The 24,733-nt window shown below is 32.9% G+C and overlaps 2 protein-coding genes across 2 annotated transcripts in view; both read right to left on the bottom strand.

The window, feature by feature from the left end:
- Positions 1-24,733, bottom strand: part of LOC133184397 (N6-adenosine-methyltransferase non-catalytic subunit-like) — a 147,696-nt gene that overhangs the window by 31,068 nt on the left and 91,895 nt on the right. The window lies entirely within an intron of this gene.
- LOC133184396 (substance-K receptor-like) lies at positions 3,537-24,140 on the bottom strand. Its single transcript, XM_061319454.1, has 3 exons — positions 22,856-24,140; positions 9,387-9,596; positions 3,537-3,920 (listed from the first exon to the last, which is right to left on the bottom strand). The coding sequence occupies exons 1-3, from the start codon at positions 23,666-23,668 to the stop codon at positions 3,594-3,596; spliced, it is 1,350 nt and encodes a 449-aa protein (XP_061175438.1). The 5' UTR covers positions 23,669-24,140; the 3' UTR covers positions 3,537-3,593.

Here is a 24,733-nt window from a genome sequence, read left to right as displayed (position 1 = left end):
TAGGTTACATACAAAAATAGCCCTACTGCTTGAAAGCCAGAGATCATGTCCTTGGAAACTGATAATTCTACTCCCCCTACATTTATTGTCTGATATGATAAGAACATTAAATTTACATAAACTATTTTAAGAACACATAATTGTATTTAGTGGGTTTCAAACTTAAAAAAGGTGTCGATTCTACGAAAAATCTGCCATTCTGCAGCTCCACCAACACAATTTGACTGATTTGATTAGAATCTAGAATAAGTGTCAAGTACTTAAAGATACATCAATTTCTGTATCAATTTTCAATTTTGATCAGTGATGGTGTTGCATTTACTAAACATAGAATAGGGTGTTTAATTGTTCATATGTAACTTCGACAAATGTCGACTGTTTTGATGTAAAGTTGATATAGGTGAGACTGCAAAAATGTTTTCCCCCAATCAGCATCAATTTTCATCAACCCAGAAATGATATTTTTTAAAAACAATATACAAGAATCTGTAAAATTAGCATGTAATATATGATACAGAGAGAAAAAGAGAGAATCGAAATAATCGAATTAATGCAGGCGAACCGTTTCAGTAATGTTCTATTCTAAACAAACAATGACAATTTTTCTAAAATATTTTTTTTTGCAGTAGTACCCTTACAATGTCCAGTATGAATAATAAAGAAGAACATGCAGTAAATAATTGCAGGTGATATTAATTATTGACTTTTTTTCTCTAAATTCTTTGAAGTCTTAGACTTATATATATACTAGTATGTGTATTATTCACATCAATTTATAAAAGAAAAATATATCTAGCACAGAAGCTAATTATTTGAGGTGATTTTTCTAAAAAAATTAACAATTCTGGCAAAAATTGATAAGTGCCAATTAAATGTTTAGTTTGGGTGTCAAAATATAGCTGCTTTTTCCGCCTTGAAATTTTAACTAGATCAGAGAAAAATATTTCAACGATTAAACTCATAGAAAAAATGTATGTGTATAATTTTAAAAAAAAAATGATAACTTTTTTACAATGGAAATAAGAGAAATTTAGTTAGGTGACCTTGACCTTGACCATGATTTCAACGACCTTGAACTTGAAGACTCAATCTCAATGTCTCAAAATTTTGTTATACATTTTAGCCATTGCTTTTTAGATAATAATAAAAAAAACCCAATCAGTCCGTATCTTGCAAAATCTTTTAAAAATCATACTTCTTATTTCTTTTCTATTCATGGATAAGATTTACAAATTAAAATGCATTAATTGTGCACGTGATTATGGTGATTATTTAAACTTGTAGAAGAAGGAGTGTATGATTAGACTATAGACACAGACAGGGAGGCACATTGAATTAATTATAATCTGCAAGTTACTGTGACTTTAATCTTTAATAACGTGATGTACTTTACCACAACGGACAAAACAGAATATGTAAGTATAGGAATAGCTGTAATAATTACTAGTATTTCATCAATTACGTGCAAAGATTACTCTACTTCTCGTAATTAATCAAGATAAGTCTAATAATTAGCCGACACACCTGCCTGTTAACGCTTTACTTATATAAAGCATGTTTCTGTGCAAAATCTCTGGGACGCACACAAGTAGTATGTCTATGCTTTGACGACGAGTTTATTTGCCAAGCCTTATGACAACGTGTAATAAAACTGTAACCAGAATTTACTGCACACTACTTAACATTGACAAGATACGCACTTTTACTATAGCTGCAAACAAGATCTCTTCGCAAATTGGCAGAGGACTCTTAACCCCAATGAAAATTGTTGATCCGTGTGTCAGCTGAGATATATTTGCCCGGATTTCGGAGGAACTTTAGAATTGTAAAGAGAGCTCGAGAAAAACATTACCATAGAAATATTGCACCTGGAAAGAAAACCAAGTTTACTCCAAAAGGCTCTAGGACCAACGAAAGTTTCATAATTGACGCTTGCAATTTTGCAGACTTTAAATACATTTTGTAATAGAGTATTACTATTTAGATAAAGATTGTCCCTAACCCATGGTACTCCATTTTGGATTACATGTTCATGTAATTACCTAGCATAGAATACAACACAAAATCGTTCTAGTTTATTTCGGTAGCTCTCAATCAAGAGATTCTAAAGTATTGTCATGTTGTAAATTTTGAATTTAACGGATGGCAAAATTACAAAATTTACAGCATGACAAGTTGTCATGTTGTAAATTTTGTATTTACTGCCACCCGGTAAATTCAAAATTTACAACATGACAGTATGACTTAATATTCACTGTAAATAAACAGAGGGTGGAATAACCATAAGTAATTTGAATGGCCTGTCACTTCCGGGTAACTTCTTACCTTCAGCTTACTAAGAGTTTAAACATGATGTATTTGAGAAAGATTTCATTCAAATGTTATGATGCATGTTTAAAGTTTGTTAAATTTTTTAGGGTCTACGATTTGTTCATTAAAATTCGGTAAGTCCAACCTTTTTTAAATCACATAATGCACACAAAAGAACATGTTGATACACTTTTCATCTCCATTTGTGCATGGACGTAAACGTATAATACTGCTAAATTTAATATCAAATACAATGTATTTAATTCATATATATATATAGATAGATAGATAGATAGATAGATAGATAGATAGATAGATAGATAGATAGATAGATAGATAGATACATGTAGATAGATAGATAGATAGATAGATATAGCCCACCTGTAATTAATTTCTTGTGTTCCCCATGCACCTGCAACCCATTCCCCCTTAGCCAACACAGATTTTGTTGTACAGGTGTATTTTTTCTGTATTTTTTCAAAATGTTAATTGGCTTAGTGGGACGACACCCCATTTTTTTTTTTTTAGTCTTACCACAAATTCTTTTTGAAATTCAGCCATAAATTCAATGACATTTAAAGACTTTTTGGAAACAATGAAAAATCTTCTAGTATTTTAGTGAGGTTCTATTCTTTAAAATCTTTTTTCTGTGACAATTTAGTTGTTAAAATGACCAGCAGGCACAAAGAATGCTGACAAGGTATCAATACTTGTACATATTTCAATTAAATTGTGATATATAATTAACAAAAGCACTTTAACATGAATGCTGAGAACTTAACTATTGGATACAGAGGACGGTAAGTGCCAAACAGATTCTGAAAATCACGACTTGACATACAGAAAACGTTGTATTCGTATCTGGTTATACTGGATATAAGAACTGTGTACCATGCTTATATCACGACCTCTCATATGGTTCCTGTTTGTTAACATTCAATGACGAAAGTACAGATGCCATTTCTAGAGATGCGTGAAAGTTATTGATATTAATAGATTTTTTTATTGATTTGGGACAGTCAAAAAAGTGATGACTTGGAAGACGTTAATTTAAATCATAGTACAAGTGATGTTTCATCTGCAGAGTTAACAGCTTGCGCGTAGAGTACATCTGAAAATTCGGTCACTTTAATTCAAATCGGTTAATGTGAAAATCTCATTGCCATTAAAATAACTAGTTCAACATAATCAACATCAAGTAGGTTAAATTAAAACAAAAAAGCACATAAACTTGGAAAGGATTTATATTTTAATCACAAAAAATAAATTGTACCAATGAAATGTCATGAACGATCATCGTAAGATTTGGGATCCTTGTGAATATATTGTATGGAACTAAACTTTCTGACAGGAATATGGGAGTTATTCACTCGCACTTCTGTTCCAACTCTGTGAAGTTTTCTCATTGGACGCGAACTTCCGTTTGCAGCTGCTACTTTAAGTGATTTTGTGGAGGACGAATTGTTATTCAAGGATGTCTGTCTTTGAAGCATTGTGGTTCGCCGGTAGATGACGCTGTCATATGTGGAAAGACTGTATGTTCGAGTCATAAGGTCACGTAGACAGTGACTCCAAGGAAACCAGTTGTGCAACAGGACTACTAGATCTGCCTGTAAGAGATTGAAAAAAAAGTTGTCCTGACACAAGTTCATGTACCCATATACAAAATACAAAGATGACTTTTATGATACAACTACTTTATTTACAGAACCCCACCCCCCACCCCACCCCCCACTCCTGCAACGTAAAAATTCAAAACATTAAAAAGAAATATACCGATATAAATATGAAATATTTTCAATAAAAGCACTGTTTGTAAAACCATGGTAGCAGAAAAGTACTGTTACAGTAATCTTCTAAGTACAATGAAAAATGAAGATAAACAACAGTAATCAAGCTCAAAAAGTCCATAAAAACGATAAACTGGGAGCAGAGAAAACACGGACCTCTAAAAACATTAGATGTGGGATCAGGTGCCATGGAGGAGTAAGCATCCCCTATCGACCGGTAACACCTGCTGTGTGTTCCTTGTCATGGTCGGGCAAACGGGAAAACCGTCGACAATTCAGTGTAAAAATAATGGCCTAACAATTTGTATGAAAAACGTAAGTCAACATTCGACTTAGAATAGATTGTATTTGCTAACAAGGTCATTGTATCTACCATAGAACTTGCGAAATGTGACTTAAAACGAGACTCTTGTTATCTACTTATCATCAACTTATATGTCAATAGCTTGACTTGTTTTAAAAAATTGTTCGTACGTACGTAGAACATGCTTTTGCGTATTAAATCAACTGGAAGAGATAAACTCCATATACAGGTGATAGGGATCTAATTGCTGTACATAAATAAGGGAGGTTGACAATAGAAAAGTTGAAGTCATCACGTTTATCATAAAGTTTTGTCTTTAGCTAGTAAAATATCTAAATACGAAAGAGGTGTGTCAGACTCCGAGGTATCTTTTATTTCAAAGGAATCTATCTAATCAACGTAGGAATGAAAATGAATATAATTAATTGATAATACGTCGTCTATATATCTACCGTATATACTTGCCTATGAGTCGGTTTAATGGGAGTTAAATTTCTGTTCAAAACTCTATGTCCGAGTCCTTATAAAAGATTGGTGTTTTTCTGGTCGGCGAAATGTAGTATTTTTTAAACAACTCGTAGACAAAAGTCAGGATATATTATATTATTTATGTATTCTAGGATTACGCATTATAAAAATAGAAATATTACTTAATCTTACCTTAAGTGTATTATTTATTTGTTATATTATTTACATAACTAATATTTTTTCAGTAACTCATGTCCTACTGTAAATCTATCGATTGAATTGCGACCCCGATATAACGCCGGTTTGGCATTAATCAATAATATTGAAATATTCATTTGTACTGTGTAAAATATTTTGAGAAAAGATTTGATATTATTAAAAAATATTCTTAAAACTCGATTGTTAATGAAACTTATTGTTTCCCATGTACACGATTTTCTCGGGGCGCGTGCCACTGAGTAAACACAATATCATATAAGGGATACAGGTAATTGAGAAACAATAATTGTTTAGATAAACGATTGAAAATTTAATCATGATAACCAATGATAGATCAAGTGTTATAAATAAAAGTTTATAAATCAATAATAACAGATATGGCTTGGTCATTGAGCATCTCGTAATTATAAAATTCATAAAAATCATCGGAATGTTATACATTGATGTGCTCTGCAATACAATATGAATGGGTTTTTTTTCAACAGTGACTCAGTATGAAATAAATAAAATGATAAAAATAATTGTAAATGTTTTTATTTTAATTGGGAGAGTTATAAAGAACGGAGGTGGAAAAAGAAGGTTAAAAAATATCGAGATCAGTGTTCAAAATATCTAGACGACAAGGTATATAACTCTTTTAAAAACAAACGTATGGATGAAATAAACGAAGTGGTAGCTGTTTGGTTTGTTGAAAAAATAAAAGGTCAACTATCGATGTCATATCCCAAAATATTATTTGAACACAGGTAAATACATCAAAGTATTAATATGAAACTGATTTTTTCAGAAGAAAAAAAAATAAAAATCGGCGTCATCTCTCAAAATATTATTTGAAAAACAGGTTCAAAAATTAGAACATTGATTTGAAATTGTCAACCGATTCTGGCAAAAAGTTGTACCGACTTATAAGCAGGTCAATGGTAAATCCCCCCAAAATAACCTGAAAAAAAATACAACCGACTTAAAGTCGGACCGTCTTATACATGTAGGCGAGTATATACGGTAAATGTCGAATTGAAGAAAGAGACTTATGTAGACGTTTTTGAATAAATTCTGCTTCATATGAATACAAAAAAGGTCTGCTTATAGGGGCGCAATTAGTACCCATGGGATTTCCAACAGATGGTGAAAGATTTGATCTTCAAAAACTACATAGATATTGTCAATCAGAAACTCAAGCATCTTAAGTTTTAATATTAGCTTAGGAATACTTGTGTGTACAATCATAATGTTTTTAACAAAATAATTTTACAGATGACCATTGATAAGGTATGTAAATTTACGAGTGTCATTTTTATTGAAAAAGCAGTTGTCTGAATGTCTGTGATGTACAACAACACCTACACCTTCACCATGACAAAACATAAAAACTCTTTCAAATGATAGGAAAATTGCTGTCTAAAGCTTACCATTGTAGACAGAATAGACATAATTAGATTAAGAAATGTACATGTATAGAGTCTAAATTCTAAATAAATTTTAAAATTAAGTAATATCTAAAAGATATTAAAAATTTGAGAGGCTCATTAAAGATGTTTCCTCCCATTTGTCATTTCGTAAAATTTAATTAACGACAGTTCTTTGTAAGTCATGCTATGATTTGTAAGAACAGTCTATCTTTTTACTTTTCAAGAAACATATACATGCATTAATCCCATTTGATTTTCATTTTCCATATTTTCCATACCAGTTCTGTCATTTCAAGAATTTATAGAGCTAGCAATGCATATGATGCAATAAAAAGTTGTTCGGTTTGAACCTCTTTATTGCCCAATCTGATAACAGTGCAAAACTGTTAGCAAATACATCTAGCGTTTTATAACCAAAGCGTATTGATAAAGCAGATACATTTACAAATGATGCAAGATCTGATGAACTTGATACCATTGCACCAACATTGTCTTGAATGCTGCTAGATGTGCAAGCTTTGGGCTTCATATGAGATCCCTGATTGATAGACGGAGTTTGAAAGCAATAAAGATGTTTTTTTCGATCTCTGAAGCGACATATTTTCTGAGCTTGTCTAACAGATAAGGCTTGATTATTACATCTACATAGGAAATATTCCATAAAAATTCAACAATTCTCAGATCTCTTTTACAAAATTTTATACAAGAGTTCATTGAACTTGATCTGATAAATCTGAACAAAGTTTGCTTTATTGTTGACACCTGCCCTGGTAAGAAAACTTTAATTTTATAAAATAGCATACCATCTTGACTTATTTTTGCCAGGGTATGCATCACATACAATACACTAGTACACAGAAAAAAACTTCGACTTGAGTGGTATTTGCCAATTTTGACATGTATTCATCATGTGAGATAATGTTTATATTAATGATGTTTACCATTATAGCTATTATTGTATTTGGGATAGTATTTAGAATATTTGGCATACCAGATGCACTGACTTATTTTTTTCTTGCTGTCCTATACATAAACCTCTACAATTTTTGCCAAGTATATATGAATAACAGGGTATACGGCTTAAAAAATAATTCTTATTCCACTGTAAATTTAACCCTATATGTCTTAGATTGAGTTTCAATCGGCATTGTTTCCCGGCTTCGTTAGTGTAGAGAATGCATTTTGTTTGTGGAACTCAAGACTCAAGATGTTAGTACCATGTATACATGTATCTGTTAAGTTTTTCCCAGCTCACAATTTGGATGTATTATTTAGCAGCATGCCATTACTCAAAGGGCACAACAGAATTTCTCAAAGGAAATGAAGTTTCTACACTTCCGTTGCCCTGGAATAGTCCCGATTCAAACACTAAATTAAAAAAATTCAAATAAAGAAAAGACTGTACTCAAAGCATGCCGCCAATTTATATATTAAAAGACATGTGGAAACACTCTAGTGATAACGGTCTTCGATTTTTTAAAAAAATGTTCTGTGAAAACTTTTTCATGACATGCCTATTTGCAATAAGGCTGTTTTCCGTTCAAAAGGGGAAAGAACTAAATACTAAAAGTAAATTATTAATCAAGAAACTAAAAACATTAATAAAATTGAAAAATTCCATGTATCCTTTGTTTAGTAGCGATATATTTATTTCAAAATTGTGCATTTAAATAGGTCACAAAAGCATGTAAAGTTCAAAAGTCTTTGAGCTCTAAGTGTACAGTGCTTGAATGTATGACTGTATTGGATAAGTTTCAATCATCTACTGTAATAATGTTTTCATAGTTGAACAGTTCAGATATGGAGGTACGATCGCAGTACAGTCTTTAGCATCGCTTAAATGGAATCAATAAATAAGACAAGTAAAATTTATTTCAAAGAATTGTGGCCCCCTCTTTCGGTGTCTTAGTGTTGCCATATAATTATCTATGGCATAGTATTGTAACCGTCTTGTCTGTATTTTCTGCCACCGGTGGTTCTATTGTGTCTGTCCATCATACAAAACAGAGATTTAATTTTTTAATCAAAATAAGTTACAGACAAAATTTAAAATTTTTTAAAAATGCATCAAACTTCAAGATCAAGGTAACGAGATCAAATATCATACAGTCCAAAAGGTCCTGTCACAAGTAATGCTCATGTGAAAAAATACGAAAGCCCCGTTTCTCCTTGAGCAAAAGTTACGGCCAAAATTAAAACTTTGAAAAAGTAGGTCAATCTTCTAGGTCAAGGTCATGAAGTAAAAATGTTGTTGTTTTTTTTCTGAAAGTTGTTGTCATAGGTAATGTACACGTAAAATATGAAAGCCTTATCTTCTCTCATTCAAAAGTTATGACCATTGAATGTTAAAAATTTTGAAAGGTACTGTAGGTTAACCTTCAAGATAAAAAATCATGAGTTCAAAAACCGTAAGAAAGGTCTTGTAACAGGTAGCGGACATGTCAAATATGAACGCACTATTTTTTCTCATTCAAAATATTTCACCACACTGTGCTATGTTAATATTTTTGAAAAGTTAGTAGGTCAAACTTTAAAGTCAAAGGTCACGGGGTCAACAACCATTATTCATTTGGAGAGGTCTTTTCACAGGTAATGTACATATGAAAGCCCTATCTTTTTTCATTCAAAAGCTATGACCAGGGTTAAAGTTTTTGTGACAGATGGACAGACGCGGGCAGATGAATGAGATTTAATGTCAGTCACCTCGCTTTCGTGAAAGCGGGGGACAAAAAACAGATTCTCACAACAGGACATACAGAATTCAAAAACCAACAAAGCAAAACAGAATAAGTTTGCAAGATTTGTGTACATATCAGCAAGAATATTTATGTAGTGCACAAATCTAGAGTATTCTATGATTATGTCTCTAAAAATATGATGTCATACCCTGAATGTTTCGTTCGTGAATCCATAAATTACTGGATTTGCAAAACTGTTACTCATGGCCAACCAATGTGCACCGAGAAAAAGGCCCAGTTTATGTTGGTGATGTACTTCTTGCAGAACTGAGGTGAAGTCTCCCAGTAGACTAAACAGATGGATGGGCAGCCAGCAAATTCCAAACATCACGACCACAATGACTAACATCTTCACAACCTGAGAAAGATTTTATGTATACATGTTGCAAACATTACAATGGTTGTAACATTTTTATTTGTAATGAAATGCACAAAGGGAATATACTTTGTAATTAATGCATGCAGTTTTATGCTACAGAATCCTTGGGATATAAAACATACATTATCTAATTGCAGATAAACTTATCCGTGTTCAATTACATTATGACGGGTATTCATTGGGGGTATTTTCCATGCTGAATAATAAAAAATGGGGTATTTCTTTCGTATGATTACGAGAGAATCTAAAACATCTCTTTAGAAATAGGAATGATCACATGGAAATCTAAAGAATGCCATATTTAACCACCAAAATATAATTTTTTTTCCGTAAAGAAAGAGGGGATAGTTGACCTATAGACCCACCGTAAATGAACCCGATCAAATAAATGTGCGCAAAAAAGAAGATACATAATAATGTAAACAAAGTAGAACCATCTGCTTTATTGGCTGTTTCAAGTGTAACAGATAAAACGATTGCCAAAAGAAGTTGTTTTATCTCTCACTCAGATAAATTCAAATGATTTGATATCTGATTTAAATTACATTAAACTCTTTAATCTGCTCATCAAAGAATAATTGCAATGCATTGCGGGATATAAAGATATTTGTCAATCCCTAGAGTTATTCCGTACCGACTCATCAATTGATTGACACTTCAAGAAATTAAGTACAAAGATTAAGATACATTCGTATCTAGAACAATCATGATACTCTTTAGAACAAATTCTTTTTTTTTTTAAACCTTAAGATTGAAAAATTCACTGACTGTTGAGATTTTGAGGACATGAGAACTATTTTAAATAATTTCAACGTTATTTCACTGCTTATTCCTTTTTTCAATTTTTTTTCAAATTTACAGTTTCTAAAATATTGAAATGTGGCAACATTATATTTTCGTAAAAATGTGAATACATTTCATAAATTCTCGTGTGGAAAGACTAGAGAAGAATAAAACAATACCAATCAAGGACTGATTTATAAGAACCTAAACGAAACTGGAGAATTCGAAATTGAAAGAAATAAGGAAAAACACAACTTTGGATACAGCTATTCATAATTAACACTGCAAAATTCTTTGCAGGTATATGTAGTGTGATACAATCATTACGAGAAACGAATATATGAATAATTAAAAAGATGAAAATTGAACGTATGAGTAAAATGTTTCATATAGTTTCAGACATAAAACATTGCATAGGGATTCGATCCTCTTATGAAAGATATATACTTCCATTTGATCCCCATTCTTCCCCTGTAAATCGTCGACAAAGACAAGAAATTCTTTGGGTGAATGAAATTGGTCTCACACACCATGTATGTACCAAATGACGTTTCATGTATATTATAGTAGCGACAGGCGAAATATCTTCTTCTTCTTTTTTATGCGCTACAACAGCGCAATTTTTAATTTCACAAAAATGTGTGTGTAATGTAAACGTACAAAAAAGTGACATGCTCCGTGAAGCGTGTTTTTCTAAATGAAGTAGCTGTCAGTATATTTTTATAGATCAACGGAAAACATCAAATCTTTGCATATTTATTAGAAAATCCATAGTTTTTATCTGCAGAGTTTTACTGGTTCTATACAAATTGTGTGCTCACCATAAAATTTGTCCGCGAACTTTTCCAACAACCCTCAAATGGAAGTAAACATTTTACAAGATTTGGCTTGTCACACAGGCACGTAGCATCATCGTTTTTTGAAACGAAGGCAGTCAGAAAAACAAATTGATTTTGAAAAATTTTTGACCAGCAAAAAAAAAATACAAAAAAGAAAAAGCTTCTTACATACATGTTAGTATTAATAAATAAATCTAAAATTTAATGCATTATAACCGTTACGTTTTTACCATACACACCGATGTGTATAAAAAACAAATTGCTAAGTAGCTCAAAAACACTTTTTTCTTTCTTTTTTTCAACAATTATATTGATCATTGTTTATTTATCAAGCATCCTGATGGTTGATTAAAGAGTTCCATTCTGCATGAGCAACTAAATAAAGACTTTAGTTAACTTGCTGCAATACAATAAAACATGTAAAAGTTAACATCGGTGTCTTTTCTGGTACAGGAGAAAAAACGATCAAAGATAGTGTTCCAAACATCTTACTGGACGAAATGGCAATGAGAAACCCAGAATCGTTTTTTTCCCCTGATTGTTACGATAAAAGTATAGTCATTATAATGAAATGGTTTACCACTTTGGTGAAACAGAATGAGAATTTTTACATTTGCATATGTTAAGTATTCTGTGTCCATTGTCAATCTTATCATCAAAGAAAGAAATGAATGGGTTTTCTGCAAAATAGTTGCAAGGAGTTTTATTTTAAAGTGCATTTCTTTCGCTCAATTATTCAAACAGGCTTTAGTTTTCATATTGAACTTAGAGAAGCATAAAGTAAATATCGAAGTGGATATTTTGTAATGACTTTTACTAAGATAATTCATTATTATAGGAAAAAAAATTCTGTTTGAATAAAGTGAATGCATTTCATATCATCGTATATACTGTACTGTCGAAACTTTATCAATGTAGTGCCAGTATATGACGTGTTGTTGATGTCTACTGGGAATTTATGGTGTATCAAACAACTCAGTTTTTCTCACATATCTCTGCCAACAGAAGCCTTACAATACCACCCCCTTCGATAAGACAATTAATCTTTCTTCGAACACATGAATACTGTCGGAAATAAAGAAATTCAAGAAGATGAATTGATTAATTGAGAGAAAGAGGACAAAGTTTTATGGTATTTTCTGATGATATTGTACCAAATATAAATATTCTAGTTACTAAATTTCAAATATTCGTTTACATTTTCCAGAAAACCTAAATCATATTTAGCATATTTGATGATACTTTGTTAAATTACTTTCATTCACTAATTTCATTGGAGAATTCTGCTTAGTGAAGCTTTTCATCAAAACGAGTGTGCTAGCTGTAAGCTAACTTGAATTGTTCGAAATTTAGAAGTTTTCTTATCTAGTTCTGCTCATCAAAAAGCTGACTTTCTTCAAGCCAGGATTTTGAATACTATCACCGTTTTATTTTTCCATTACGAATTAACTTGGATACTTGTATCGTTCCCGAATCATCTAAAGGTGTCCGATAAATGACCTACTTTTGACTAGGTTCAAAGCTGCTGCGTTAACAACCACAGAATTTACGAATACTTTGAATTAACCCTAAATTGGCCCTACACTGTGTATGATAGTGGCAAAACTTAAATTAGCTTCATTTTTACACTTAATTCCATACATCAATTGAAACATAAATTTCATATGTGCTGAACTTGTGCCTGGATACAGTTTTTAATTCCATTCTAAATCGGAAACAAATAAGGATTTCAGGTCACTGGATAAAAACAAACCATTCATCAACATAAAAGTCTTTGAAGTAACCCACAGAACAAACATTGAAATATCTTTTCAACTCAAAATGGTTAGCTTAAAAGGTTGATTATGCCAAAATTGTTAACCTTTATTAACTTAAATCAGTGGTTATTGTTTCAGTATTGAATTTAAAAATAAAATTATCGTGTACCTGATGTTTACGTCATATGGAATTGTAAACGACGCAGTTTTGGATTTTATATAGTTACTGCAGTTTAACGAGAAGTGATTTTTCAAACACACTGTCAATTAAGAAGAAGCCTAACAACAGAGCAGGGAGAATTCTTTTAGTTAAAGAGAATAAACTACATTGATTTCGACTTAAGAATCAATATCTTTTCTTCAAGTCTTGTGAAGCATCAAGGAGAGCCCTTGAATCCTCTATTTCTCTCATACTTTGATGAAAGGTTTTATATTGATCATAATGTATGTCATGTTGGAAAATTGCTAAAATTTTGATTGACATTTTGAGAATGATTCACGTTCCGTTACTTCAAGTTTTAGTCGTTTTGCTATAACTAGCCTTACTTAAAAGTACGCACAGGCTTCGTGTTCCTGAGACAGTTTGACATTTTAGACACTTCTCAAAAAGTAAACCATCTGTTAAACCTGCCAATTATCGCATTTTGTGATATTTCAGTAAACGAGAAATCTAGTCAATTAACACCGAAATGTAGAAAGGGAATTTGTAAGTAAACTTTACAGCCTATATATACTTTAGCTTAGCTTGAAAGATAAACGCAAAACTTCATTTGTCCTTTTCTATGTTAAATAATAAGAAGTTTAGTATCATTTTAAATAAATAATCATTTATGTTTAAGCTAAATTAAATGGTTCTTTATGATAGGGTCGTATGTTCTTAAATGCTTTTATTTTTTAATGAAACAAGCAAATTCAAAGAATTGTAGTTCCCCGCCTTCGGTGTCTTAGTGGTTGGGAAGCAATTATTCATGGCATTTATGGCATATTGTAATGCACATGTCAATTATGAATGCCCTATCTTCTCTTCCTCGAAAGTTATCAGCAATGATAATTTTTTTTTTAATTAGGTCAAACTTCAAGATCACTGGATCAAATACCATAGCACATTCGGAAACGTCACAAGTAATGCACTGGTCAAATATGAACGCCCTGTCTTCTCTCATTCAAAAGTTTTCACCAATTTTTAAATTTTTGAAAACAATGTCAAACTTCAAGGTCAAGTCAAATATCAATTATAGCACGATTGGAAACGTGTTGTCACAGGTAATGTACGAGGGGTGATCAAAAAGTACATGTCAAATATGAATGCTCTATATTTTCTTATTCAAAAGTTAAAATCAATGTTAATTTTTTTTAAATTAGGTCAAACTTCAAAGTCAAGGTCTTAGGCTAAAAAATCAGAGTATACTTGAAAAGGTCTTGTCACAGGTAATGTACAGGTGAAATATGAAAGCCCTCCCTCTTCTCATTCAAAAGTTATGAACAAGGTAAAAGTTATGTTAAAATTTTTGAAAATTAGGTCAAACTTCAAGATCAAGGTCAACGGGTAAAAAGTCATAGCATTTTTGGAAATGTAATGTCACAGGTAATGCACCTTTCAAATATGAATGCCCTACTTTCTCTCAACCAAAAGTCACAATCAATTTTAATTTATTTTGAAAATTGGGTGAACTTCAAGTCAAGGTTATGGGCTCAAAAAGCAGAGTATATTTGGAAAGGTCTTGTCACAGGTAATGTACACTGTACATATCAAATCTTTATCTCTTCTCATTCAAAAGTTATGACCAGGGTTTAGAAAAGTAGATCTAATGTCAAGGTGATGAGGTCAAAAGTATATTATGTAGTATTATAGTATATTTGGAAAGGTCTTGTTACTAGTAGTGTACATGTGAAAAATGAAAGCCCCAACTTTTCTTGTTCAATAGTTATAACCAAGGTTAAAGTTTTATGACGGACAGACTGACAGATGAATGGGATTTAATGTCTTCTCGCTTCGCGAAAGCGGGGACAATTTACTTGGTGCCAAGTTTAACAAAAGCCTGACTTTTTTGATACTAAAGAGTACATATATATGTTTGGTTTATAACTTTATATCCTTTCATTTACACTCATGTGATAGAGTTTTTAGGAACTTTTATGTTTTCTCTTTCTTGCCAATTTTAGCATGACCACATATGTTTGGACTATCGAAGAAAAATGAGGAAGGACTCGAGAAATTTTTCAAGTGATATTTGAAGGATCTGGATTAGAAATAGGTACTGATAAAGTCATGCAATCTATCTCTTCCTATTTTTCAGGAGAGAGAAGAGAGGGGTTATCCAATGCTAAATTCGCTGCTCATAGGGCGCTCTTTATAAAATACTTTTCGTATTGGTATCACCATTTTTGAAATATATAATACCAAATACTTGAATAGGTAATATCTTTTGTTCAAAGTGAATAATTTAGTGAAATCATTTCGACGAATAAATACTACACTTACTCCATTAGGTGTCATAGTCAATTAGAATAAGTGATATATTGATGAAAATGGATGACTTTTTGAAAAAGCCTATGCAATATAGCTATATCATCTATTCAAAATGAATGTGATATTACATATTCGAATGAGTAATACATGTACATGTATTACATATTCATATTTAATGAGTTATTTTAGTTATTTTAAGGTTCACTTAGGACCTTTTTTGGCCCTGTGAATTTCTGAAAAAATCAATACTTGTAAGTTTTAGTTGAAAATACATCAAATTTCACTTGGACCCTTGGTGACTGCATATCTATTAAAAATGACGTAATTTTTTGGCTTGTCCCTTTATTAGCTCACCTGAGCTGAAAGCTCAAGTGAGCTTTTCTGATCACATTTTGTCCGGCGTACGTCTGTCTGTCCGTCTGTCTGTAAACTTTTCACATTTTCGACTTCTTCTCAAGAACCACTGGGCCAATTTCAACCAAACTTGCCACAAAGTATCCTTGGGTAAAGGGGATTCAAGTTTGTTCAAATGAAGGGCCACGCCCTCTTTCAAGGGGAGATAATTAGGAATTAGTGAAAAAATAATGGCATCATTTAAAAATCTTCTTCTCAAGAACCATAGGGCCAGGAAAGATGAAACTCATGTGGAAGCATCCTCAGGTAGTGTAGATTCAATTTTGTTCAAACCATGACCCCCGGGGGTAGGGCGGGGCCACAATGGATTATCAAAGTTTTACATAGAAATATATAGGAAAAATCTTTAAAAATCTTCTTCTCAAGAACAGCAAAGCCATGATGAGTCATATTTATATGGAAGTATCCTCAGGTAGTGTAGATTCAAGTTTGTTCAAACCATGACCCCCGGGGGTAGGGCGAGGCCACAGTGGAGGATCAAAGTTTTAACTAGAAATATATAGGAAAAATCTTTCTTCTTCTCAAGAACAGCAAAGTCATGATGAGTCATATTTATATGGAAGCATCCTCAGGTAGTTTAGATTCAAGTTTGTTCAAACCATGACCCCCGAAGGTAGGGCGGGGCCACAATGGAGGATCAAAGTTTTACATAGAAATACATAGGAAAAATCTTTAAAAATCTTCTTCTCAAGAACAACAAAGTCATGATGAGTCATATTTATATGGAAGCATCTTCAGGCAGTGTAGATTCAAGTTTGTTCAAATCAGGACCACCGGGGGTAGGGCGGGGCCACAATGGACTATCAAAGTTGTACATAGAAATATATAGGAAAAATCTTCTTCTCAGGAACAGCAAAGCCCAGATTGTTCATATTTATATGGAAGCATCCACAGGTAGTGTAGATTCAAATTTACCCAAATCATGACCCCCGGGGTAGGGTGGGGCGCCACAATGGAGGACCAAAGTTTTACATAGAAATGTATAGGAAAAATTTTAAAAATCTTCTTCTCAGGAACAGCAAAGCCCTGATTGATCATATTTATGTGGAAGCATCCTCAGGTAGTGTAGATTCTATTTTCTTCAAATCATGACCCCCCTGGGTAGGATGGGGCCACAATGGAGGATCAAAGTCTAAAATAGAAATATATGGGAAAATATCTTCTTCTGAAGAACTGCAAACAACGATTAGTCATTTTGATATGGAAGCATCCTCAGGTAGTGTAGATTCAATTTTGTTCAAATGATGACCCCCAGGGGTTGGGTGGGGCTCACTGGGGGATAGAAAGTTTCACATAAGAACATATAGAAAAAATATTTCTTCTCAAGAACAGAAAAGCTATGTTTAGTCATATTGATATGGAAGCATCCTCAGGGTAATCTTTTCAATACTGAACTGATTTGTGCTTTTGCCTAGCCAATGTGCTCAGGTGAGCGATGTGGCCCATGGGCCTCTTGTTATGACGTTATGATCCTCCAATCTTGAAAATTTCTCCAAAAATGGCAAAAAATTTAAGTTCTTTTTCAATATTATGCATAGATCCCAACCTCTGATCCAAAATGTTAAATGCAATGTATATAATGAAAGAATTCTTCCAGAAGATTATAATCCATGTTTTAGTTTTTGGATAGAAAGGCGGGCTCATATTTTATTTCTTTACTGAAAGTACTCAAATACACCCATTTACTTCAAAATTCAAAACAATGCAATTTTGCAAAGCCTGTTTTTCCAATACCTGGACTCTCAGAGGAAACGTTTTTAATGGGATTGATTGACTGTATGTTGTTTAATAAGTTCAATTTATTACAGATCATACTCATTACCATCAAATAAATGTTGTCCTTAAAAAATATTAAAATCATAACGTCCCATTCGAGAATATTTCACTCATATAGAGACGTCACCATATACCGGTGAAGGGCTACAAATTTAGACAGTCGCGGCCGGGATTCGAACTCACGACCTTCCGATCACGGAGTGAGCGCTCTTCCGACTGAGCTACCGTGACGGTCTTCTTTATTAGGATTGATTGATTGATTGTTGTTTTACGTTCCGTTCGAGAATTTTTCACTCATATAGAGACGTCACCATATACCGGTGAAGGGCTTCAAATTTAGACCTTTACTCGGCACTTAGGGCCATTGAGCAGTGAGGGTTCTTTATCGTGCCAACGCCTGCCGTGACACGGGGCCTCGGTTTTTAAGGTTTCATCCGAAGGACCCGCAACTTTCACTTCATAGTGCCGAGCGCTTGGCGAAGGAATAGTTGCTACTTGTTTTTATGGTCAGTCACGACCTTCCGATCACGAAGCGAGCGCTCTACCGAATGAGCCACCGCGTGATGGTATTTTTTTAATATGAAATGAAAGCACTAAGTCCCATAGGGATTTGCTCACTAAATTTGTATATGAACAGAGTCATTTTATGAATCAAGTGAAATTATCTCTTTGAACAGATGTGATTTCAGTGATACCAGTAATTTAATCAATACCTCTGTACACAGAATATATTAAGTTCATTTTTTAACCTGGAAAAATAGGTAGGAATTACCTACTAGTATCAGTTAGATTGTAGCTAGCAAAATCACTCATCTCTTCTTTTCATTTTTTAAAAACAAAAGAAAAGGTTTGTTTCTTTGAGTTACATGTCTTCATTCAAGAACAATGCACAAATATTTGCCATAATAATTCAGATCGTTTAGGGCGTCCTTCTATGTATCTAAATGAACACATTAAAATCACTACATTTTCTTTTCAATATAAAAAAAAAATGATCGATATCACAAAATTGTCCTTTATTCGCTTTTGAATTAGTAACATTACCAATTCAAAGATACTATAATCACTAATTCGGCAAAACTTTACAAAACTAAATAAAGGCACTTAAAGGTATCATTGCTTTCTCGCGAAGTCTTATTTTCTCAGTTGCTCCCGGCCTTGCGTTCCTGCATGATCGTCTTCGATTTCTTACAAGCTTGAGAGTGAGAGGTCCTATTACACCATATATTAGAAAGAAAATGATCGTTTTTTTCTTCTTTTTTTAAACAATGCAATACTTCAATAGTAATAGCTTAAACTCATGTACATTTCTTTTTCATACATGCATGTAAGATTTAAAGTTTGGCTTTTCCTAAGAACTTTGTTTTGGTCATTTTATTCACGTACAATAGGCATACAGATAAGGAATTTGCTATTTGTTACATTAATAGAAGTATATATGTACTGTGAGGTCGTACAATGCGTCTCGCCCCTGTGATACGTACATCATGATTCATTTGCTGTCACTGCAAATTTTATAAAGCAAGAGCCTTGACATCGTTGTTGTCGCTGTTTCTCTTGGTCAGACAACAGTACAACAAAACAGTACTGACAATTACAGCGTATCGCGAACACATCAACAGGACGGCCCAACAACAGTACAAGACAAAGCAGTAGTGACAAGCGTATCGCCAACACATCAACGGGACGGCAGAGGCTTTACATGTTTGGGAGGGTTCCAATTTTGTGATGGAAATCTTGGAACAATAGTGTACTAATGTGATGCACATCAAGAAACAAAAGCAGTAGAATTATTTACAATCATAATACATATTCCACGCACTATCTCTGCCCTGCTATAGTGCTTAATGTATGAATGGCATCGAAAATTGAACTGCATTCTCCAGGAGGTGTCCAATGGTTTCTGTGTGGTGTACTTCTGAATAATTTATGTCTTGTCATTTACTAGCTCACATTTCTGAGAATTTTCTTTCTTTTTTTTTTTTTTTTTTTTTTTTTTTTACAATAACTATATTCTTTTAAGTGAAAGTCGACGTGACATTCAGTAGCGAGAATGACTAGCGTCTATCGAGTTGCAAATACATTGTAAAGGTTTGGATTTTAAGCACTACGTTGCTAAGCACAGCCTTGCCAAAATCAAAACGTCGCAAAGTTTTGCAACTGAAGTTCAGATTTTTTGAAAAATTTTGAATCAATCTAAACGTTAAAATTGAATGGCACTAAAATTCATTATATAGTTGATATAAGTTTTTGACACCTTTGACAAGTTAAGAAAACAGATTTACACCGTACAAGAACAAGTACATACAAAATCCATTATAATGATATCTAACGCAGTAAAACTGTCAAGAATTTGAAGAAAAGTCACTTCTATTTCACAATCGGCAAAACTTATGCGATGATTATTTTTCCCCTTTATTTTGGAGTGTCAGAGGTGAATGTCCCTTGGATTGCAGTTTGGTACAATATTGAATTGACCATTGTATGTAACATTTGTGTCAGTAATCCGTTAAATTATAAGAAGCATATAACTAACAATATCATTGTTAATGGTCTTTTAAAAATCTGTCAAAAACAAAACAAAAACGATTCTTCTGCAAAGTTGTAGGTAGAATTCAATGATGTGGAAAGTCTTATCTATGCAATTTTTTTAACTACGCTTATATTCCGATTTTTTTTCTCGGGAAATTTTGCTATTTCTCCTAATGAGACTTGTTAAAGTTACATGCATTTAGTTTCATAAGACCAATTCTTCATTTTTCAGCAATTCAATTAGTTATATAAAAAGAATAGCCTATTCCAGATATCATTAAAAGTGTATCGATATACCGCATATATAAATCATTCAAGCATTTTAAGAACTCTCGAATTAAGTGTTTAATGTGCTCTATACCCATTGAATTCATCCTAAAGTATTTTCTAAAAATAAACTGAACATCAACAAAAATTGTTCTTCGCAAAGAGAATGAAACTTGACGTACTTAGCATAAAAAGAATACCAACGCGTTACTTGCTGTCATTCTCTTGAAAAAATATATAGATATGGATTGTTATGAATTTGTACCTTAACGTGTCAAGCCGTAGCGCCATTAGCCACAGACAACGCCTGTGATTACAGGCGTAGAAATGCTTTATGAGGTTTCATTGGAACTGAGTTTTAGTCGAACTTCTTCGCTAAGTAGCATTTTTTTACGTTATAATAATGAAAGCATTTTGTTTTTTGAGATATAAGCACTTCCTGCCGAATGTATTTTAGGTTGTTCTTGCATAATTAGAATATAACCATCACATAATTTTTAATGGGAAAGGCAATATACAAATTAGAAAAGAGTAGATTTTTTAATGTACAGTATATAATACGTACTTTTGTGAGGAAACCTCAACGACACTTTTTTCGTAAAGTAATGGCGTTTCAAAATGGCACCATCGAAAAAAAAAATACGATAATTTTAATTTTCTGAAAATTTTAAATTTTATCTTCTTATATAATTTATGTGCGTGGATTTAAATTTACAGACATGCTATAGACGAATCTATAAAAATCATTCTGCATGTACGTATTTTAGGTATTAATGAACCTTTAGCAAAACTGCATGCCCACGAATTTCTTGGAGTATAGTGGTGTATTCTATACAATATATCTCTGAGATTCGGCTTAATGTGAGGATTTTATCAATTTAATCGATTGTAAAGGGTTTTAGCTTTAAAATTTATTTTGATTTACAACAGCGTCTAGATCAAAATTTTCTCTCACAATTCATCCCGCAGTGAAGACGCTTCTCCGTCCTATAAATACTCACTTAATGGAATTTTATTCCATGTAAAATTAAAGCAAGAAATAAATATCTACCTTTAAATATTGTCAAAAGGCATAATTTTGTTTATGTTTTTCTGTGGCTAAAGTAAATTGAATACAGACATGATTCAAACCATTCCTTTGGTATAAGATCGTCTTGGCGATTAACACTTGAATATGAAAGGTTTACTCGAGTTCCTGCCGCTGGCCATACCCAGCTTCAAACAAAATTGAACGATGCATGTCATAATAAATTTTCCTGAGAAATACATACACAAGGATTTTACGACCACCATGAACCCAATTAAAAGTAGCAGAAAAGCTCATGGATTTTCTTTAATCACGAGATCTTTTATCTTCATAAAGATATTGCATGTATTATTTATTGTTGGAAGATCAACTGATCGATTGATTCTACATGTATATTGTTTAAAGCCGAATCGTCTGTATATCAATCATATTATATTTCGGTGGTATGACCGATTTTTGCAAGTTTTTGGGTTTCTCTGGTAACCCCCATTGAGCATATAATCTTTCGAAAACCAGAGAAACGATCTTTTGCTTGTCAAGGGGATTGTTAATTCTTGACACGGGGCACCGTTTAACGTCCCATTCGACGGAATAAAAAAATTGAAATATGAAAAAAGTTGAAATATACATGACTACATGTGTTCACAAAGATACGTAAATTATGATATCAGAATCTTGTTGTAAAAGTCAGTTTCGTGTGAAAAAAATATAACTGAATAAACATTAATACATATTTGTAAACAGTTCATGCATCGTTTGCACACGTCATTAAAAAGTCTACATCAAATGGGCGGAGAATCAGAACATTCTAAAAGAATATGACGTATAGTTAAAGGGACACTCATATGATGTGCATACAGACTGAAGGTCTCCACTGAGAAAGTATGAATGGGTGGTTTTTGAACGACTACGTTTTCTTGAAATGATCACCTCGTCCAAATGTTTCAAGCCAAAATCGGATGATTTGTTAACATTGTTTTCTATAGCATTAAGTTTATGTGTATCACAAAATTCCCAATAAATGTCCCAAAGAGAATTTATATAAAGTTTTGCAAAATATTTCAGATCAATATAAGGAATTTTAAATTAAATGCAATTTTATACTGAAATGCCGTTTTTGTAACACTACCAGCCTCAGTGTTGCCAAGGATACCAATATTAAAGTGACTTGGAATCCAGCAAAAGTCTACTATTTTACCTTGTAAAATGAAATGATAGTGCTGATTAGTATGGGAAAAAAATCCGATTCCATTCCTATGATTTGTATGATACAAAAAAGTTTGCCTGGCAGGTAAGACTATGCATTTGTGCATCTCGGAACTATTTTAGATGTTAATCTTTTGATGAACATGAAATCTAATTAATACTAGTACCTTTATTTTCGATCGAAGTTGGTGTCTATCTCTTTCATAATGTTTATTTCCAGGGGCTGTCCTCTTCCAAAGCATTATTCCAACAATGGAGTAAGTTAATAGAAGAATAATAAGGGGTAACATATATGTCAAAATCATAATAAACAAAGTGTACAGTGGCCGGGACTTAGGGTTTGGCCAATCTTCATTGCATATCACTCGCCCATTGTAGACCGTTGATCGGCCTACAAAAAGTTGCACGACCGAAAGTGAAAACGCGCATACCCAAACTAATGCAATTACATATTTTCCACGTTTGTACGTAATTCTGGAATGCAACGGAAACGAAACGGCCATAAACCTATCAATTCCTATAGCTACGTTTGTAAAAACACTTCCACATACGGAAAAAATTTGAAAAAATAATACAATCGGACACAGGGGTGCCGTAAATACCCAGTACCCCATAATGCTGTCTGCAAAGGTGAACGGCATACAGAAGGCTGCCATAATTAAATCAGAGACTGCGAGGTTGATTAGAAAAAGTCTCAGATCTGTCCGTGATCTACGTCCTTTTACGAAAACTAGCACCACCAAAATATTTCCAGCCAATGAGAGAAAAGTCGTAATAGAATATAAAAATATTAATCCTACTAAAGCACTTGTTGATAATTCCTCTCCTTTGGAAGAGAATGTCGTGTTTCGGGAACTGTTACAGAATGTTGTAAAATTCATACTTCCATCATGGCAAGACAGAGAAATAACCGTAGATGAAACCTTCGTCAAATTAGCACTCTGAGTTAATTCCATAGTTGAAGTATTAATTATTTCCATTAAGCTAAACTCCCAATAGATTTCACACTTTTCCGTTTTTCTGATTCTTCATAACTAAACCCTTTGACTGTATGGAATGAATCTCCGGAGAGAATATAAACTTAATCTCGATAATACTCGGAAATAGATACTCCTCTAATTCCTGATTAACAATTACTAGAGATATATATACATCAGTAGGATCGACTGAAGAATTTAGTGCTGTCATTTAAACTCGAAGCTATAATCACTGACCAATGCACCATCGGTCACGTGACGTGATTCGGCTGTCTGTGGTAGTCGAGACCACCGGATCAGCAGGAACGGGAGGAGAGTGCTTTCTTCATCAGCAGGAATTCCTCCCCGTAGTTAAATGTGTGATTTATCCATCAGAGGGTAAACGATACTAATTATTATCATTGTTCGTGCTCTAAGGTACTACCAGCTTCCGAGCAGAGGTGCTCTGTCAATATCTCTGGTTCTGCCGCGACGCGCGCTCCTGTAAGGATATTTGGCTACTAAACACAAGAGAAAAAAAAACATGTTGGTTTTACTTACAGTAGATTTATATATCGAGCCTACTTGCATGTTTTTTTTTCTCAGATCAAAAAATAAATCAACAAATGAAATTTCCTCTTAGCATTTTTTGTTTAAATTTTGTTTGTTTTTATTTTCTTTAGATCTATAATGTTTTGCTTTGGTTTCACCGTTTGTTTGTCTTCGAAGATTTTTTAATATGTTTAATTTCTCCTCTACTTTCATAAAAAGTGAAGGCGTTGCGAATAGAATAACGTTTTCTTAAGTCATAGATGGATATAATTTGTTGGGGTTTTTTCTTATCTTCATAAAAGATAAAGGAACAAACATGTAGAGTTGCAAACACAATAATTCTTATTCAAATTATTTTTATTCTGAAACATATTCCTAATCGGTAAGATGTGATTCCTATTCGATAAGTTGTTTTTTCCTATTCGATAATTTGTCATTTCTATTCGATAATTTGTTATTCCTATTGCATGAAATACGATTCCTATTCGAAAACATGTTTCCTCTTCGATAACACGTGATTCCTATTCGAAAACGTGA

The sequence above is a fragment of the Saccostrea echinata genome, unplaced genomic scaffold, assembly GCF_033153115.1.
Source record: "Saccostrea echinata isolate AGI-Se365-2 ecotype Australia unplaced genomic scaffold, CSIRO_AGI_Sech_v1 ptg000010l, whole genome shotgun sequence".
NCBI lineage: Eukaryota > Metazoa > Mollusca > Bivalvia > Ostreida > Ostreidae > Saccostrea > Saccostrea echinata.
Note: the sequence above shows the minus strand (reverse complement) of the source record. Positions and strands in the feature narration are given on the sequence as shown.

Coding starts and splice junctions, on each gene's coding strand:
- LOC133184396 (XM_061319454.1), bottom strand. CDS start 23,668: ATGGAAATAATTAATACTTCAACTATGGAATTAACTCAGAGTGCTAAT. Junction 9,597..22,855: donor AACTTCGATCGAAAATAAAG/GTACTAGTATTA, acceptor AATCTTTCTCAG/GTTGTGAAGATGTTAGTCAT. Junction 3,921..9,386: donor TCACGAACGAAACATTCAGG/GTATGACATCAT, acceptor AATCTCTTACAG/GCAGATCTAGTAGTCCTGTT.